This window comes from Neofelis nebulosa, chromosome X (assembly GCF_028018385.1).
Source record: "Neofelis nebulosa isolate mNeoNeb1 chromosome X, mNeoNeb1.pri, whole genome shotgun sequence".
Taxonomy (NCBI): Eukaryota; Metazoa; Chordata; class Mammalia; order Carnivora; family Felidae; genus Neofelis; species Neofelis nebulosa.
In genome coordinates, this window is record NC_080800.1 from 55,109,387 (window position 1) to 55,130,272 (window position 20,886).

The following is a 20,886-nucleotide window of genomic DNA, read 5'->3' on the forward strand; positions in this document are numbered from 1 at the left end:
TTTTTTCTTGCCATGTATCATTCTTATGTCTTTATTTTTTATTAAATTTAAAAATTTTAATTCCATTATAGTTAACATACAGTGTTATATTTGTTTCTGGTGTATGATACAGTGATTCAACAATTGCATATAACACCCAGTGCTTATCATGACAAGTGCACTCCTTAATCCCCACCACCTATTTACCCCATACACCCATGTCCCTTGCCCCTGGTAAATAGTCAGTTTGTTTTTTATAGTTAAGAATCTCTTTCTTGGTTTCTCTATCTCTCTCTCTCTTTTCCTTTGTTCCTTTGTTTTGTTTCTTAAATTCCACATATGATGAATATTGTATGGTATTTATTGTTCTCTGGCTGACTAATTTCACATTATACTCTCTAGCTTCATCCAAGTCAGTGCACATCACAAGATTTCATTCTTTTTCATGGTTTAATAATATTTCATTGTATGTGTATATTATATTTTGTTTATCCATTCATCTATCAGTGGACACTTTGGTTGCATCCACATTTTGGCTATCGAGAATAATGCTACTATGAATATGGGTGTACAATATCTCTTTGAGACATGCTTTGGATACCTTTTGTTATGTGCACAGAAGTGGAAATGGTGTATAATATGGTAAATTTATTTTTTTAATTTTCTAAAGAACCACCGTACTCTTTTCCATAGTGGCTGTAACATTTTGTATTTCCACCAACAGTGCACAAGTGTTCCAATTTCTCCACATCCTTGCCAATGCTTGTTTTCTCTTTTGTTTTGTTTTGTACTGTATTGTTTTTGTTTTGATAGTAACCATCCTAAGAGGTATGAGGAGGTATCCCATTGAATTTTTGATTATCATTTCCCTAATGATTGGTAATGTTGAATATCCTTCCATGTTCCTATTGGTCATTTGAGCATTTTTTTTTAATTTAAATTCAAGTTAGTTAACATACAGGGTAGTCTTGGCTTCAGGGTCCTTTGTGTGTTCACTGGAGAAAAGTCTATTTAAGTCACTTGCCCATTTTTAATTGAGTTTTTTTTTTAATTTTTTGTTGTTGATTTTTAGGAGTTCCATATGCATTATTGATATTAATCTCCTATCAGACTTAGGAATTGCAAATATTTTTTTCCCATTCTGTGGGTGTTTTTAAACTCTATTTATAGTGTATTTTGATGCACAGTTAAAAAATACTGAAATTCATTATGTTTATTTTTTTCTCTTATTACCTATGCTTCTTGTGTCATATCTAAGAAATCATTAGCAAAACAAATGTTGGGAAATTTTCGCCATATGTTTTCTTACCAGAGTTGTATAGTTTTGGATCTTAAATTTACGTCTTGAATATATTTTGAGTTAATTTTTATATATGGTAATAAGGTATTAAATAGAAGTCCCACTTTATTGTTTTGCATGTGGAAATCCAGTTTTCTCAGCATTATATGTTTAAAAGACTGTTCCCACAGAAAAGGTCTCTTCAACAAATATTGGCAAAACTGGTCAGCTACATGCAAAATAATGGAACTGCATCACTTTCTTACACTATACACAAAAATAAATTCAAAATGGATTAAAGACCCAAATGTGAGACCTGAAATCATAAAAATCCTAGAAGAGAGCACAAGCATAAATGTCTCTGACATTGGCAGTATCAACCTTTTTCTAGATATGTATACTAAGGCAAGGGATATAAAAGCTAAGTAAACTATTGGAACAACATAAAAATAGGAAAGCTTCTGCACAGTGAAGGAAACAGTCAACAAAGCTAAAGAGCATCTTACCCTATTTGCAAATTATCAACCTAATATTTGCAAGTTATTATCCAATTAGGAATTAGTATCTAAAATATATAAAGAAGTTACACAACTCAACACTCAAAAACAAATAATCCAATTAACCATGGGCAGAATAAATGAACAGACATTTCTCCAATGAGGACATTGAGATACCCAACAGACACATGATAAGATGCTCAACATTACTCATCATTAGGGAAATACAAGTCCAAACTACAATGAGGTATCCCCTGACACCTGTCAGAGTAGCTAAAATCAAAAACACAAGAAACAAGTGTTGACAAGAATTTGGAGAGAAGAGATCCCTTTTGCACAGTTGGTGGGAATGCAAAGTGGTGCACCCACTTTGGAAAACAGTATGGAGGTTCCATAAAAAGTTAAAAATAGAACTATCCTAGAATCCAGTAATCACACTACTGCATATCTACCCCCAAAATACAAGCACTAAATCAAAATACAATGCTAAACCAAAGGGATACAACCATCTGTATTTTTATAGAAGCATTACTTACAATAAGCAGATTGTGGAAGCAGCCCAAGTGTCCATTGATATAAGAAGATATATAGATAGATAGATATAGATATACATCTATCTATCTATATACATATATATGTGTGTGTGTGTGTATATATATACATATATCTTCTTTATATATAATTCAGCCATAAAAAATAATGAAAGCTTGCAATTTGCACCAACATGGATGGTGCTAGAGAGTATAATGCTAAATGAAAAATGTCAGTCAGAGAAAGATAAATACCATATGATTTGACTTCTATGTGTAATTTAAGTAACAAAACAAATGAGCAAAGGAAAACAAAGAGAGAGAGAGAGAAAGAAATAGAGAAGCAAAACAAGAAACAGACTCTTAACTATAAAGAAAAAACTGTTGGTTACCAGAGGGGAGGTGCATGGGGGGATGGGTGAAATAGGTGATGGGGATTAAGGAGGACACTTGTGATGAGCACCAGATGTATTGAAGTGTTGAATCATTATATTATACACCTGAAGCTAATATAACACTGTATGTTAACTACACTGAAGTTAAAGTAAAAATAAAAATAAAGAAGAAAATATCCTTGCTAGTTACAATTCCATTCAGACTTTCTATATCTTTATGCTTTAGTCTTGGTAGGTTTTCTGTTCTAGGACTTTTTCCATTTCATCTAGGTTACCCAATTTGTCAGTGTACAATCATTCATAGTACTATCTTACAATATTTTTTATTTCTGTAGAATTGGTAATAAAGTCTTCACTTTTATTTCTTATTTTAGTAATTTGAGTCTTATCTATTTTCTCTTAATCCATATCTATGACAGTTAGTCAATTTTGTTAATCTTTTCAGAGAACCGACTTTTGGTTTCATTGATTTTCTTTATTGTTTTTCTTTTCTGTATCTTATTTATCTCTGATCTAGTCTTTATCAGTTTCTTCCTTCTTCTATTTTTGGATTTAGTTTGTTTTCTTTTCCTAATTCTTTAATTTGTAAAGTAAGTTGTTGACTTGAGATGTTTTATCAATGTAAATATTTATAGTTGTAAATGTCTCCCTTAGCACATTTTCCATGGCATCTCATTTTGCTATGTTGTGTTTTCATTTTCATTTAATTCTTGGATCATAGGTGCAGCATTAGGTGTGGAAAGTGAGTAGAAAACAAACCAGAAACACTGAACTAGGGTTTAAGCCTGCACAAATGCTCAGGGTATTGTCTTGGTACTTCTGGTTAATCTCAAAGATGACTGAGCTAAGTTAGAGGTGGTGAATAGTGGAACAAAAAAGGCTCCAGGAATCATGGCTCAACTACCTAGTTCAGGACCTGGATAGAGGATATAATAATTTTATATGCTCAGAATTGGTTTAGGCTTGAGGCAAGATCAGATAGTTAGATGTATCTGACTAGCAAATGCAGCTATGGGAATTGGGGCAATAAACGTAAGGGAAATGGGATTGAACCTGACAGTGGGGGTGGGTGAAAGACTTGGCTTTAAGTCATGATCTGTTTCTAATCAGTTATTTGAATTTGGGAACATCAATTCAACCTCTCTGAGCTGCAGTTTCCACATTTGTAAAATAAAAATATCCCCAATATAATGTTTGAAGATCCAAATGAGATAATGAATTTTAAAAAAATGTTTTTTATAGCTGTAAATTGCAACACACTTATAAGGGATTATTTTTATTATTACACAGGGAGGGTTTATCTTTTTCACTTTCTTTTTCTTTCCCTCCCTCTTATTTTGTTTCCATCCTCCCTGGTCATCTCTGTTTTCATTCCCATTGTCTCTCCTTTCCATCTTCCAGGACCAGTGATCCGGGCTGAGGTGGGTGACACCATCCAGGTGATCTTTTACAACCGTGCTTCCCAGCCATTCAGCATACAGCCTCATGGAGTCTTTTATGAGAAAGATTACGAAGGAACTGTGTACAATAATGGTGAGCAAGCAGGGTTTCCAACTGATGTGGGCTGCAGTAAATATCAAGTAGCTCTTGAGGACAAATAAATAGGGGAGAAAATGAGAGAAGAGACGGAATTAATTGCCTTGCATGGATATTGCTGAATACATGCATGATATTACAGTGAAGCAGAGCTGGGCTAAAAAAGAGACATATTCTTTCAAATATATTTCACATATATATTTCAATATGATTGACATTTCAATGATATTTGTTTTTCCCATCCATGAGCATGGAATGTCTTTCAATTTCTTTGTGTTATCTTCAGTTTCTTTCATCAGTGTTTTATAGTTTTCAGAGTACAGGTCTTTCACTTCTTTGGTTAGGTTGATTTCTAGGTTCTTATTTTGGTGAAATTGTAAATGGGATTATTTCTTAATTTTTTTCTGCTATATCATTATTAGTGTATGGAAATGCAACAGATTTCTGTACATTTAATTTGTGTATCCTGGACTTTACTGAATTAATTTGCCATTGCTAGTATCTTTTTTGTGGAATCTTTAGGGTTTTCTTTAGATAGTATCATGTCATCTGCAAACCGTGAAAGTTTTACTTCTTTATTACCAATTTGGGTGCTTTTTATTTCTTTTTGTTGTCTAATTGCTGTGGCTATAAATTCCAGTACTATGTTGAATGAAAGTAGTGAGTAGACATCCTTTCCTTGTTTCTGACTTTAGGGGGAAAGCTGTCAGTTTTCACCGATTGAGTATTATGTTCTCTGTAGGTTTTTCATATATGGCCTTTAAGGTTAGTATCCAAAATACATAAAGAACTCATACAACCCAACACTCAAAAAAATAAATAATTCAATTAAAATGGACAGAAGATATGAACAGACATTTCTCCAAATAAGACATCCAGAAGGCCAACAGACACATGAAAAGATGCTCAACACAACTCATCATTAGGGAAATGCAAATCAAACTACAATAAGATATCACCCCATGCCTGTAAGAATGACAAAAATCAAAAACACAAGAAACAACAGGTGTTGGTGAGAATGTGGAGAAACGAGAACCCTCTTACACTGTTGGTTGGAATACAAACTGGTGCAGCCACTATGGAAAACAGTATGGACTTTTTTCAAAAAGTGAAAATTAGAACTACCTTATGATCCATTAATTTCATATTGGGTATACACCCACAAAATACAAAAAAAACCACTACATTGAATATCATGTCATCTGTAAATATTGAAAGTTTTTCTTCTTCCTTGGTGATTTTGATTTTTTTTTTTAATTTTTTTTTCAACGTTTTTTATTTATTTTTGGGACAGAGAGAGACAGAGCATGAACGGGGGAGGGGCAGAGAGAGAGGGAGACACAGAATCGGAAACAGGCTCCAGGCTCCGAGCCATCAGCCCAGAGCCCGACGCGGGGCTCGAACTCACGGACCGCGAGATCGTGACCTGGCTGAAGTCGGACGCTTAACCGACTGCGCCACCCAGGCGCCCCGATTTTGATTTTTTTTAAATTTCTTTTGTTGTCTGGTTGTGGCTAGGACTTCCAGTACAATGTTAAATAACATTGGTAAGAGTGAACATCATTATCTTGTTCCTGACCACAGTGGAAAAGACCAAATTATTGGTTGCTGGAGGGAAGGTGGATGTGGGATGGGTGAAATAGATGATGGGGACTAAGGAGTGCACTTATTATGATGAGCACTGAGTGTTGTATGGAAGTGGTGAATCACTATATGGTACACCTGAAATTCATATTACACTGTATTTTAGTGAACTAAACTTTAAATAATAAAAACTTTTAAAATTCCCCAAAACACTAATTTAAAGGGATACACACACCCTTATGTTTATAGCAGCATTATTTACAATAGCCAAACTATGGAAGAAGACGAAGTGCCTATCAATAGGTGAATGCATAAATAAGTGACTATATATATCTATATATATAGCCACATCTGCCTACTTTTTTATATTGTTTTGAAGTTTATATTTGAGAAAGAGATAGAGTGTGAGTGAGGGAGGGGCAGAGAAAGAGGGAAACACAGAATCCAAAGCAGGCTCCAGTCTCTGAGCTATTAGCACAGATCCCAATATAGGGCTCAAACCCACAAACCACGAGATCATGACCTGAGCTGAAGTTGGATGCTTAACTAACTGGGCCACCAAGTGCTCCCATGCAACATTTTCTTTATCCATTTATCAGTCAAAGGACATTTGGGCACTTTCAGTAACTTTGTATTGTTGATAGTGCTGCTATAAACGTTGAAGTGCATATGCCTCTTCAAATTTGCATTTTTGTATCCTTTGAATAAATACCTAGTAGTGCAATGGCTGGGTCATAGCGTAGTTCTATTTTTAATTTTTTGAGGAACCTCCATACCATTTTCCAGAGTGGCTGCACCAGTTTGCATTCCCACCAACAGTCCAAAAGGGTTCCCCTTTCTCTGCATCCTCATCAACATCTGCTGTTTCCTGAGTTGTTAATTTTAGCCGCTCTGACAGGTGTGAAATGGTATCGCTTTATGACTTTAATTTGTATGTCCCTGATGATGAGTGATATTGAGCATCTTTTCATGTGTCTGTTAGGCATCTGGATGTCTTCTTTGGAAAAGTGTCTATTCATGTCTTCTGTGCATTTCTTCACTGGGTTATTTGTTTATTGAGTATTGAGTTTGATAAATTCTTTATGGATTTTGGGTACAAACCCTTTTTCTGATATATCATTTGTAAAATCTTCTCCCATTCTGTTGGTTGCTTTTTAGTTTTGTTTATTGTTCCCTTGCTATGCAGAAGACTTTTATCTTGATGAGGTTCCAATAGTTCATTTTATTTCTCTTGTCTCTGGAGACATGTCTAGGAAGAATTTCCTGTGGCCATGGTCAAAGAAGTTGCTGCCTGTTTTCTTCTGTAGGGCTTTGATGGTTTAATGTCTCACATTTAGGTCTTTCATCCATTTTGAATTTATTTTTGTGTATGCTGTAAGAAAGTGTTCCAGGTTCATTCTTTTGCATGTCGCTGTCCAGTTTTCCCAACACCATTTCCTGAAGATTCTTTTTTCCATTGGATACTCTTTTCTGCTTTGTCAAAGATTAGTTAGCCATAAATTTGTCAGTCCATTTCTGGGTTCTCTGTTATCATCCATTGATCTACATGTCTGTTTTTGTGCCAGTAGCATACTGTCTTGATTATTACAGCCTTGTAATGCAGCTTGAAGTCTGGAATTGTGATGCTTCCAGTTGTGGTTTCCTTTTTCAGTATTACTTTGGGTATTTGGGATCTTTTCTGGTTCCATACAAATTTTAAGACTGTTTGTTCTAGCTCTGTGAATAATGCTAATGTTACTTTGATAGCAATTGTATTGAATGTGTAGATTGATTTGGGTAGTATCGACATTTTAGCAATATTTATTCTTCCAATCCATGAGGATGGAATGTTTTTCCATTTGTTTGTGTCTTCTTCAATTTTATTCATAAATTTTCTATGGTTTTCAGCATACAGAAATCAAACTTTCATTCTTCATAAATGGCATGACACTTTACATGGAAAATTTGAAAGACTCCACCAAAAAACTGCTAGAACTGATACATGAGTTCAGCAAAGACACAGGATGTAAAATCAACCTACATAAATTGGTTGCATTTCTATACACCAATAATGAAACAGCAGAAAGAAATCAAGGAATTGATCTCATTTAAAATTGCACCAAAAAACAAAAGACACCTAGGAATAAACCTAACCAAAGAGGCCAAATAAGTTTTAAAGGCCCTTTTAGTCCTTCAGTCCTATGAGTTTAGAAAACTGTAACTTGGCAAAGTTTAAATTTCCCCAGTTTGCATAACAACCATTAACAGACCCAGAAACTAACTTTGGTCTCTTCACTCCTAGTAACGATTCTTTTTAATATTCTATATTGTATTTTGCTGCTGCTCAAAAATACCTTGTGGTTTATAATATTAACCACACTCTTTGGAGTTGTTGATTCTCACTGTAGCAAATATGATAATTAGTCATACTTTTCCCTGCAGGTTCATCCAACCTTGGCTTGGTGGCCAAGCCCTTTGAGAAAGTAACATATCGCTGGACAGTCCCCTCTCACGCTGGCCCTGCTGCTCAGGATCCTGCCTGTCTCACCTGGATGTACTTCTCTGCTGCAGATCCCATAAGAGATACAAATTCTGGTCTGGTGGGGCCCCTATTGGTGTGCAAGGCTGGTGCCTTGAATGCAGATGGCAAACAGGTATTGCCAAGGTTTATGGATGGAAAGCCTGCTGGGAAGAAGACAAGGCTATGTTGTTAAATAAGAGTTAAAAATGGAATGTGTTCTAGAGATAAGGGAATGGAAAAAATAACCAGGCTATTTAATCAGAAATGGATACTTGGTGACCTCATGCTATTTTGCATGGTATTCTTTCATTCACAAATATCTTTCTTAATTTCTATTCCTTTCTATTCTTTATCCTCTCATCACCTCCTCATTTTTTAAACCTCAGCTTCCTCTAAACCTTGATCTTAATTTTTTAAATGTGAATTAAAGTTAATTAACACATGGTGTTGTCATGGATTTGGGAATAGAGCCCAGTGATTCAACTCTAAATATGATATCCAGTGCTCATCCCAAGTGCCTTTCTTAATGCCCATCACCCACTTAACCCATTCTCCCACCCACTTCCCCTCCAGCAACCTGCAGTTTTTTCTCTGTATTTAAGAGTCTCTTATGGTTTGCCTCCCTCTCTTTTCTTATCTTATTTTACCTTCCCTTCCCCTATGTTCATCTGTCATGTTTCTCAAATTCCACATATGAGTGAAATCATATGATATTTATCTTTCTCTGACTGACGTATTTCAGTTAGTATTACGTTCTAGTTCCATCCACGTTATTGCAAATGGCAAGATTTCATTCTTTTTCATTGCCAAGTAATATTCCATTGTTTATATAAACCACATCTTCTTTATCCATTTATATCAGTTGATGGACATTTGGGCTCTTTCCATAAATGGCTATTGTTGATAGCATATAAACTTTAGGGTGCATATGCCCCTTCAAATTTGCATTTTTGTATCCTTTGGATAAATACCTAGTAGTGCAATGGCTGGGTCATAGCGTAGTTCTATTTTTAATTTTTTGAGGAACCTCCATACCATTTTCCAGAGTGGCTGCACCAGTTTGCATTCCTACCAACAGTCCAAAAGGGTTCCCCTTTCTCTGCATCCTCACCAACATCTGCTGTTTCCTGAGTTGTTAATTTTAGCCACTCTGACAGGTGTGAGATGGTATCTCTTTGTGATTTTGATTTGTGTGTCCCTGATGATGAGTGATGTTGAGCATCTTTTCATGTGTCTGTTAGGCATCTGGATGTCTCCTTTGGAAAAGTGTCCATTCATGCCTTCTGCCCATTTCTTAACTGTGTTATTTGTGTTTAGGGGGTTGAGTTTTGTAAGTTCTTTATAGATTTTGGATACTAACTCTTTTTCTGCCATCATTTGCAAATATCTTCTTCCATTACATTGGTTGCCTTTCTTGTTTTGGTTCCTTCACTGTGCAGAAGTTTTTTTGTTTGTTTGTTTTTTATCTCGATTAGGTTCCAATAGTCCATTTTTTATTTCTCTTGCCTTTGGAGACATGTCTAGTAAGAAGTTGTGGCTGAGGTTAAAGAGGTTGCTGTCTGTGTTCTCCTGTAGGATTTTGATGGTTTCCTGTCTCACATCCAGGTCTTATAACCATTTTGAATTTATTGTTGTGTATGCTGTAAGAAAGTGTACAGTTTCATTCTTCTGCATGTCACTATCCAGTGTGATCCTAATTCCTAAATGTATTTTAATATTTGTTTGTGTTCTTTCATGTCCATCTCACCATTTCTAGCTGTATAACCTTGGGCAAGTTACTTAACCTCCCGTTGCCTCAGCTTCTATAGCTGTAGTAAAGGTTAACAATAAAAGCCGGTATCTTGGGTTTTTGCAAGGATTAATTAAAATAAGCCATGTGAAGTTTCTTTATCACAGTATTTGATACATAATAAGCACTCAGTAAATGTTAGAAGTAATAATAATAGTGATGATGATGATGATAATGATCATCATCATTATAATAATAATAGTACATTAATAATAATTATATATCCTTTTCTCTTATTTTCTTCAGAGTCTTCTCTTGATCTCCAAGCCACCTTTCCCTGGGTGACTCTATGCTCTCTTCTATCACTCTTTATTTCTCCATAATCCCCATCTTGTGCTTCTTCATGTCCACTTTCATATATTCCTCCCCTCCAGTCTCGTCACTTTATTTTATTTTGACCTCTTTCACCCACCTTCAGTTTGAAATTACCAGAGGAGGGGCGCCTGGGTGGCTCAGTTGGTTGAGCATCCAACTTCAGCTCATGTCATGATCTTACCGTTTGTGGGTTTTAGCCCTGCGTCTGGCTCTGTGCTGATAACTTGGAGCCTGGACCCTGTTTCAGATTCTGTGTCTCCCTCTCTCTCTCTCCCCTTCCCCGCTTTCACTCTGTCTCTTTCTCTTTCAAAAATAAACATTTAGAAAATTGAAATTTCCAAAGGAAAAACTGTGTAGCAACAACTACAACCCTAGGCAGGAGAAATGGGCATCACTTTGTATCTCGAAAAATAAATGGGAAAAATCGAGGCTTCTTAGGTCTAGAGCTGCACAACCCACAACTGCTGAAACCATTGTCATTTTTTCCTATGTTCTCTACCATGGACCTACAGAAAGGGGTGGATAAGGAATTTTTTCTCCTTTTTACTGTGTTGGATGAGAACAAGAGCTGGTACAGCAATGCCAATCAAGCAACTGCTATGTTGGATTCCCGACTGCTCTCAGAGGATGTCAAAGGCTTCCAAGACTCCAATCGGATGCATGGTATGGAGAGTGTTTTTTCCCCCGAGCTACAATTGAGAGGTTACAAGTAAAAACCTAACCTAAACGTAATCATGTCCCATCTGTGAAAGCACTGATCCCATGGTCAGCTCTACCCAAAATATGAGCTAGATTGAATAATTCAATCTAAGACAACAGATCTTATATTTTGTGACTTCTTGGGCTCTATCTTGTGTTACAAAGTATGGGGGACATAGGAAAAAGGTGCTATGAAATGATAATTGCAAACAAGGCATCCACCAGAGAGTGAAGAGAGTAAGCTGGGATGATATCTTTCCAGTCTTACCTCTTTCTCTGTTATTGACCACTATCCTTACTCCCGAACTCCATATTCCTGCCAAACAGGACTATTTTTCTCTATATAGACATACCCTGTACTTTTCTGACTTCGTGCTTTTACAATGCTTTTCCCTCCAGTTGAAGCGCCTTTCCTTATACTTTTGCCTTTAGCCTGTGGAAATTCTTTCCATTCCCTAAGGTCTTACTCAAAAGCGACTTAATCCATGTAACCATTTTTATCACCCAATCCCAGGATAATGACACCCTTTTCTGAACCACTATTCAATTTGATCAGACTATTTTAATAGCATGTTCTATATAGTTATTTGTTACATGGCTTTTGACTTCTGCTAGAGTGTACTTTCCTGAAAGGTGGGTATTGTTTGCTGCTCTCTGTATAGTCTACATTTTCTAATACACAGTAAATGTTTAATGAACAAGTGAACTACCAAATTAATGGGTAGGTATGTAGGTGGGTGAGTGAGTAAATGTGAAGAAATGGTCCCAGTTTGCAAAGAGCTCCCAACATTTTGCAATGAAATAAGACTAATAACACACATGAAATAATTATAGAACAATACAAGATCAATTATAATGAAGTGCTAAATTATGTGAAACAGCTCTCAAGTGACATGGAGTTCATAGGAGAACGTTAATGAGGAACAATCCAATTGAGGGATTCCTGGGAGAAGGGAGTGCTGGAGCTGGTTTTGGAAGCTAAATAGGTTTGCAATTATACATTACAGGCAATGGAAGCAGAATCAGGAGATTATCAACATTCTCATCAGCATTTTGAGGAATTACCAAGTAGGATTACTCATTAAAGGTGGTTCCAGTGGATGTGAGGACATTAAAAAGGGGTCAGATTTAAGCAGACCTCCCTATATTTTCAAAAGGAGTGTGAAGAAAGGGAGGGAGTCATGAATGACTGTGTTGTCTTTTGACTGTCTCTTTGGTTCTCATAACCAGTTATATCAGCTGGAAAAAGTAAACAAGTCCTGTGAACCAAGTTCATTTCAGTTTGACTTTGTGGAGCACGTGAGTAGTACCAGACAATATGCCAGGTGCTTGGGCAGTCACACAAATATAGAAAAATGTGCTTGCTTCTAGGTGAATCTAGTGTGGGAGATACATTTATAAGTAAATCATTGGACTCTGTGATAAGTGATATGGAAGAATTTTGTAGGGGGGAAAATTCATGGAAATGAGAGAGAAGGAGAGAGACAGGCACACACAGAGAGACATGGTGGGGGGGAGAGAGAAGTAGCCCTACTTCACAGGGGAGTTGACATTTGAGCTGAGGTATAATGGATGAGTAGCAGTTTGCTGTAGAGAAACTAGAGGAAAATGTTATTCCAAGCAGAGGGAATAGCATGTGAAAACTCAACATGTGTTTTATAAACACCTAGCATCTTTTAAGGCCTTGGGGATACAGAGACAAATAGAGCTCACAGGAATAGTGTGTTCCTGTGTGTGAGATAAGGTAGGAGGATAGACTGAAGGCAAGGGTACCAGGGAGAGGGCTTTTTCAGGAGTTCAGGCCAGAAATTATGAGAGCCAGATAGTAGGCCGTAGCAGTGAAGTGAAGAAAAAGAGACAGATTGAAAGATGAATATGGAAACTTGAGGGAACCCCAATACTTTCTGGAGGGATGAAGAACAAGAACAAGATGAAAAAGAAACAATCAGAGAGGTTGTAAGAAAACCAGGAAAGTGTGGTGTCACAGAAGCCAACGGAGGAGAGTTTCAAAAGAGTGGGAATAATAGACACTGGTGTGTGTGTGTGTGTGTGTGTGTGTGTGTGTGTGAAAGAGTTGTAGTGGAAAGAATTTCAGTTTTTCAAGAACGTGAAGTGTGATATAGGAGTTACAGGGGGTGAGTTCAGAAAGGACAGCTGGGCCCTCATCCCAAGGAGGCAGATCTTCATAAGTAGAACTAAAGTGGCTTAGGGAAGAAGGCAGACAAGTTGAGGATGAATCCAACATTTCAAATTGTGGGTAACCATAGTACAGAACTGATGCTATGCTCCTGGCCAGTGCTTGAAGAATCTGTTCTCATCTTTCTGTTTTGTGTTGTGTTTTTGTTTTCCAGCCATTAATGGGTTTCTGTTCTCTAACCTGCCCAGGCTGGACATGTGCAAGGGTGACACAGTGGCCTGGCACCTGCTTGGCTTGGGCACAGAGACTGATGTGCATGGGGTCATGTTCCAGGGCAACACTGTGCAGCTTCAGGGCATGAGGAAGAGTGCAGCCATGCTCTTTCCTCATACCTTTGTCATGGCCATCATGCAGCCTGAAAACCCTGGTAAGTGACTCAACAGCTGTCTCTAGGCTGAGAGGCTCTGTTGGGTATGGTGCTGGGTGAGGGGGGAAGGTGAAGAGAAAAGAGGACAAGTTAAGGGTTCATGGGAAGTTTTCAAAACACTCTTATCTCCTCTCCTCAATGCGCACTCTGTTCTGGTTATTTGGATTTTTTCTTAGCTGTAGGCAAAAAGTAAAGAGCTAAGGAAATTCTTTTCTGGAACAACAGGAAAGAAATATGGATACTGCCCAACAGAGCAATTCTTATATGGGTAGAGGGTGGACTTAACTGTGTAGTCCCATAACTATATAGAGATTTTATAGCTAAAATCCTTGCATTGTGAGGGAGGTCCACAAGATGTACCTATCTATAAAGTGCTTTTAACTCTGATATTCTATGAGGATTTGTGCAAACTTCTGGTGGGAGTGGGGTGGGGTGTGCTGTAACAATTTCAGCCCAGGAATAAGAACATAAAACCTTTTAGCCTAAGGTATTTAATTAATTTGCTATTTAATTGTGGTATAACCAACCCCCACCCTGTGGCTGCATTTCATCATTCTTTTCTTTCTCTGTCCCGCCCCCTCCTTTCCTCCCTCCCTTTCCTTTCCCATATTCCCTTTTTCCTCCCTCTTTCCTTTCCTTTCTCTCCTTCCCTCTCTCTCCCATTGCTCATGCCCCTCCCCTTCCCTCTCTTTGTCTACCACTTTCCCTCATTTCCATATCTTTCTTTCATAAAGAAAATTAGCTAGAATATTTCTTTTTTTTAATATGGAATTTATTGTCTAATTGGTTTCCATACAACACCCAGTGCTCATCCCAACAGGTGCCCTCCTCAATACCCATGACCCACTCTCCCCTCTTTACCACCCCCCATCAACCCTCGGATTGTTCTTAGTTTTCAAGAGTATTTCTTTAGATTCCATCTATGTCTGACATTGTATAATGCAATAGTACTTTTTCTTTGCAGTTTGTAGTGTGTATTTTTTTTTTTAGGCAGTAGGTGGCAATAGCGTTTTCAGAAAAATTTGTGAGTTCCATACAGTCTCCACTAAACTTTTATTTTAGTTCTGTAAATTCCATTAGTGTTTGGAAAAAAAAATCCTAAACCAAACAAGTCTCCTTGACAATTTAATAATTTCATTCTGGCACTACATTTGAAAAACATTTGACATAAAGCTGGTCTCCACAGACTTCTTGGAACTTCATTGCTGGCCATCTACCTGGGATACTTTCTTGGTTAAGGAGAGATGGTATTAGAAAATTAGAGGAGTTCTGGAAGATGGCGGCGTAAGAGGACGCTGGGCTCACCGCGCGTCCTGCTGATCACTTAGATTCCATTTACACCTGCCTAAAGAACCCAGAAAACCGCCAGAGGATTAGCAGAACGGAGTCTCCGGAGCCAAGCGCAGACGAGAGGCCCACGGAACAGGGGCCCCTCCTGAAGTGGATCACCTAAGGAGAAGCGAGCTAAGCCTGCCCCTCCTGCCCACGTGCACCTTGCCTACCCACCCCAGCTAATACGCCAGATACCCAGCACCACAAGCCTGGCAGTGTACAAGTAGCCCAGACGGGCCACACCACCCCACAGTGAATCCCGCCCCTAGGAGAGGGGAAGAGAAGGCACACACCAGTCTGACTGTGGCCCCAGTGGTGGGCTGGGGGCAGACATCAGGTCGGACTGCGGCCCCGCCCACCAACTCCAGTTATACACCACAGCACGGGGGAAATGCCGTGCGGGTCCTCACCACTCCAGGGACTATCCAAAATGACATAAAGGAAGAATTCCCCTCAGAAGAATCTCCAGGAAATAACAACAGCTAATGAACTGATCAAAAAGGATTTAAATAATATAACAGAAAGTGAATTTAGAATAATATTCATAAAATTAATCGCTGGGCTTGAAAACAGTATACAGGACAGCAGAGAATCTCTTGCCACAGAGATCAAGGGACTAAGGAACAGTCACGAGGCGCTGAAAAACGCTTTAAACGAAATGCAAAACAAAATGGAAACCACGATGACTCGGATTGAAGAAGCAGAGGAGAGAATAGGTGAACTAGAAGATAAAGTTATGGAGAAAGAGGAAGCTGAGAGAAAGAGAGATAAAAAAATCCAGGAGTATGAGGGGAAAATTAGAGAACTAAGTGATACACTAAAAAGAAATAATATACGCATAATTGGTATCCCAGAGGAGGAAGAGAGAGGGAAAGGTGCTGAAGGGGTACTTGAAGAAATTATAGCTGAGAACTTCCCTGAACTGGGGAAGGAAAAAGGCATTGAAATCCAAGAGGCACAGAGAACTCCCTTCAGACGTAACTTGAATCGATCTTCTGCACGACATATCATAGTGAAACTGGCAAAATACAAGGATAAAGAGAAAATTCTGAAAGCAGCAAGGGATAAACGTGCCCTCACATATAAAGGGAGACCTATAAGACTCGTGACTGGTCTCTCCTTTGAAACTTGGCAGGCCAGAAAGGCTTGGCACGATATCTTCAGTGTGCTAAACAGAAAAAATATGCAGCCGAGAATCCTTTATCCAGCAAGTCTGTCATTTAGAATAGAAGGAGAGATAAAGGTCTTCCCAAACAAACAAAAACTGAAGGAATTTGTCACCACGAAACCAGCCCTACAAGAGATCCTAAGGGGGATCCTGTGAGACAAAGTACCAGAGACATCACTACAATCATAAAACATATAGACATCACAATGACTCTAAACCCGTATCTTTCTATAATAACACTGAATGTAAATGGATTAAATGCGCCAACCAAAAGACATAGGGTATCAGAATGGATAAAAAAACAAGACCCATCTATTTGCTGTCTACAAGAGACTCATTTTAGATCTGAGGACACCTTTAGATTGAGAGTGAGGGGATGGAGAATTATTTATCATGCTACTGGAAGCCAAAAGAAAGCTGGAGTAGCCATACTTATATCAGACAAACTAGACTTTAAATTAAAGGCTGTAACAAGAGATGAAGAAGGGCATTATATAATAATTACAGGGTCTATCCATCAGGAAGAGCTAACAATTATAAATGTCTATGTGCCGAATACCGGAGCCCCCAGATATATAAAACAATTACTCATAAATATAAGCAACCTTATTGATAATAATGTGGTAATTGCAGGGGACTTTAGCACTCCACTTACAGAAATGGATAGATCATCTAGACACACAGTCAATAAAGAAACACGGGCCCTGAATGATACATTGGATCAGATGGACTTGACAGATATATTTAGAACTCTGCATCCCAAAGCAACACAATATACTTTCTTCTCGAGTGCACATGGAACATTCTCCAAGATAGATCATATACTGGGTCACAAACCAGCCCTTCATAAGTTTACAAGAATTGAAATTATACCATGCATACTTTCAGACCACAATGCTATGAAGCTTGAAATCAACCACAGGAAAAAGTCTGGAAAATCTCCAAAAGCATGGAGGTTAAAGAACACCCTACTAACGAATGAGTGGGTCAACCATGCAATTAGAGAATAAATTAAACAATATATGGAAACAAACGAAAATGAAAATACAACAATCCAAACGCTTTGGGATGCGGCGAAGGCAGTCCTGAGAGGAAAATACATTGCAATCCAGGCCTATCTCAAGAAACAAGAAAAATCCCAAATACAAAATCTAACAGCACACCTAAAGGAAATAGAAGCAGAACAGCAAAGGCAGCCTAAACCCAGCAGAAGAAGAGAAATAATAAAGATCAGAGAAGAAATAAACAATATAGAATCTAAAAAAAAACTGTAGAGCAGATCAACGAAACCAAGAGTTGGTTTTTTGAAAAAATAAACAAAATTGACAAACCTCTAGCCAGGCTTCTCAAAAAGAAAAGGGAGATGACCCAAATAGATAAAATCATGAATGAAAATGGAATTATTACAACTAATCCCTCAGAGATACAAACAATTATCAGGGAATACTATGAAAAATTATATGCCAACAAATTGGACAACCTGGAAGAAATGGACAAATTCCTAAACACCCACACTCTTCCAGAACTCAATCAGGAGGAAATAGAAAGCTTGAACAGACCCATCACCACCGAAGAAATTGAATCGGTTATCAAAAATCTCCCAACAAATAAGAGTCCAGGACCAGATGGCTTCCCAGGGGAGTTCTACCAGACGTTTAAAGCAGAGATAATACCTATCCTTCTCAAGCTATTCCAAGAAATAGAAAGGGAAGGAAAACTTCCAGACTCATTCTATGAAGCCAGTATTACTTTGATTCCTAAACCAGACAGAGACCCAGTAAAAAAAGAGAACTACAGGCCAATATCTCTGATGAATATGGATGCAAAAATTCTCAATAAGATACTAGCAAATCGAATTCAACGGCATGCAAAAAGAATTATTCACCATGATCAAGTGGGATTCATTCCTGGGATGCAGGGCTGGTTCAACATTCGCAAATCGATCATCGTGATACATCACATTAACAAAAAAAAAGAGAAGAACCATATGATCCTGTCAATCGATGCAGAAAAGGCCTTTGACTAAATCCAGCACCCTTTCTTAATAAAAACCCTGGAGAAAGTCTGGATAGAAGGAACATACTTAAAGATCATAAAAGCCATTAATGAAAAGCCCACAGCTAACATCATCCTCAATGGGGAAAAACTGAGAGCTTTTTCCCTGAGATCAGGAACACGACAGGGATGCCCACTCTCACCGCTGTTGTTTAACATAGTGCTGGAAGTTCTAGCATCAGCAATCAGACAACAAAAGGAAATCAAAGGCATCAAAATTGGCAAAGATGAAGTCAAGCTTTCGCTTTTTGCAGATGACATGATATTATACATGGAAAATCCGATAGACTCCACCAAAAGTCTGCTAGAACTGATCCATGAATTCAGCAAAGTTGCAGGATACAAAATCAATGTACAGAAATCAGTTTCATTCTTATACACTAACAATGAAGCAACAGAAAGACAAATAAAGAAACTGATCCCATTCACAATTGCACCAAGAAGCATAAAATACCTAGGAATAAATCTAACCAAAGATGTAAAAGATCTGTATGCTGAAAACTATAGAAAGCTTATGCAGGTAATTGAAGAAGATATAAAGAAATGGAAAGACATTCCCTGCTCATGGATTGGAAGAATAAATATTGTCAAAATGTCAATACTACCCAAAGCTATCTACACATTCAATGCAATCCCAATCAAAATTGCACCAGCATTCTTCTCGAAACTAGAACAAGCAATCCTAAAATTCATATGGAACCACAAAAGGCCCCGAATAGCCAAAGTAATTTTGAAGAAGAAGACCAAAGCAGGAGGCATCACAATCCCAGACTTTAGCCTCTACTACAAAGCTGTAATCATCAAGACAGCATGGTATTGGCATAAAAACAGACACATAGACCAATGCAATAGAATAGAAACCCCAAAACTAGACCCACAAACGTATGGCCAACTCATCTTTGACAAAGCAGGAAAGAACATCCAATGGAGAAAAGACAGTCTCTTTAACAAATGGTGCTGGGAGAACTGGACAGCAACATGCAGAAGGTTGAAACTAGACCACTTTCTCACACCATTCACAAAAATAAACTCAAAATGGATAAAGGACCTGAATGTGGGACAGGAAACCATCAAAACCTTAGAGGAGAAAGCAGGAAAAGACCTCTCTGACCTCAGCCGTAGCAATCTCTTACTCGGCACATCCCCAAAGGCAAGGGAATTAAAAGCAAAAGTGAGGGGCGCCTGGGTGGCGCAGTCGGTTAAGCGTCCGACTTCAGCCAGGTCACGATCTCACGGTCCGTGAGTTCGAGCCCCGCGTCGGGCTCTGGGCTGATGGCTCGGAGCCTGGAGCCTGTTTCCGATTCTGTGTCTCCCTCTCTCTCTGCCCCTCCCCCGTTCATGCTCTGTCTCTCTGTCCCAAAATAAAAAAAAAAAATTAAAAATGTTGAAAAAAAAATTAAATAAAAAAAAAAAAAGCAAAAGTGAATTACTGGGACCTTATGAAGATAAAAAGCTTCTGCACAGCAAAGGAAACAACCAACAAAACTAAAAGGCAACCAATGGAATGGCAAAAGATATTTGCAAATGACACATCGGACAAAGGGCTAGTATCCAAAATCTATAAAGAGCTCATCAAACTCCACACCCGAAAAACAAATAACCCAGTGAAGAAATGGGCAGAAAACATGAATAGACACTTCTCTAAAGAAGACATCCGGATGGCCAACAGGCACATGAAAAGATGTTCAACGTCGCTCCTTATCAGGGAAATACAAATTAAAACCACACTCAGATACCACCTCACGCCAGTCAGAGTGGCCAAAATGAAGAAATCAGGAGACTCTACATGCTGGAGAGGATGTGGAGAAACAGGAACCCTCTTGCACTGTTGGTGGGAATGCAAATTGGTGCAGCCGCTCTGGAAAGCAGTGTGGAGGTTCCTCAGAAAATTAAAAATAGACCTACCCTATGACCCAGCAATAGCACTGCTAGGAATTTATCCAAGGGCTACAGGAGTACTGATGCATAGGGGCACTTGTACCCCAATGTTTATAGCAGCACTCTCAACAATAGCCAAATTATGGAAAGAGCCTACATGTCCATCAAGTGATGAATGGATAAAGAAATTGTGGTTTATATACACAATGGAATACTACGTGGCAATGAGAAGAAATGAAATATGGCCTTTTGTAGCAACGTGGATGGAACTGGAGAGTGTGATGCTAAGTGAAATAAGCCATACAGAGAAAGACAGATACCATATGTTTTCACTCTTATGTGGATCCTGAGAAACGTAACAGAAACCCATGGGGAAGGAAAAGGAAAAAAAAAAAAAGAGGTTAGAGTGGGAGAGAGCCAAAGCATAAGAGACTGTTAAAAACAGAACAAACTGAGGGTTGATGGGGGGTGGGAGGGAGGGCAGGGTGGGTGATGGGTATTGAGGTGGGCACCTTTTGGGATGAGCACTGGGTGTTGTATGGAAACCAATTTGACAGTAAATTTCATATATTAAAAAATAAAAAAAGAAAAAAGAAAAAAAGAAAAAAAAAGAAAAAAAAGAAAATTAGAAACAATGGTTTATGGAGATAAAAAAAAAAACAAAGACACAAATGTTTGTAGTAAGGCCTAGGGTGGAAAACTTCTAAATGAAAAGACTTTCCAGGAAGGAAAGAAGGAAGGAAGGAAAGAAGGAAGGAAAGAAGGAAGGAAGGAAGGAAGGAAGGA

General features: G+C 38.2%; 1 protein-coding gene across 6 annotated transcripts in view; it reads left to right on the forward strand.

Moving 5' to 3' along the window:
* Positions 1-20,886, forward strand: part of HEPH (hephaestin) — a 90,030-nt gene that overhangs the window by 23,373 nt on the left and 45,771 nt on the right. For all 6 annotated transcript variants that reach the window (XM_058713007.1, XM_058713002.1, XM_058713003.1 and 3 more), the window contains 4 exons: positions 4,082-4,213; positions 8,222-8,433; positions 10,917-11,067; positions 13,455-13,667. In XM_058713007.1, coding sequence (XP_058568990.1) covers positions 4,082-4,213; positions 8,222-8,433; positions 10,917-11,067; positions 13,455-13,667 — 708 coding nt within the window. The remainder of the gene's footprint in view (positions 1-4,081; positions 4,214-8,221; positions 8,434-10,916; positions 11,068-13,454; positions 13,668-20,886) is intronic.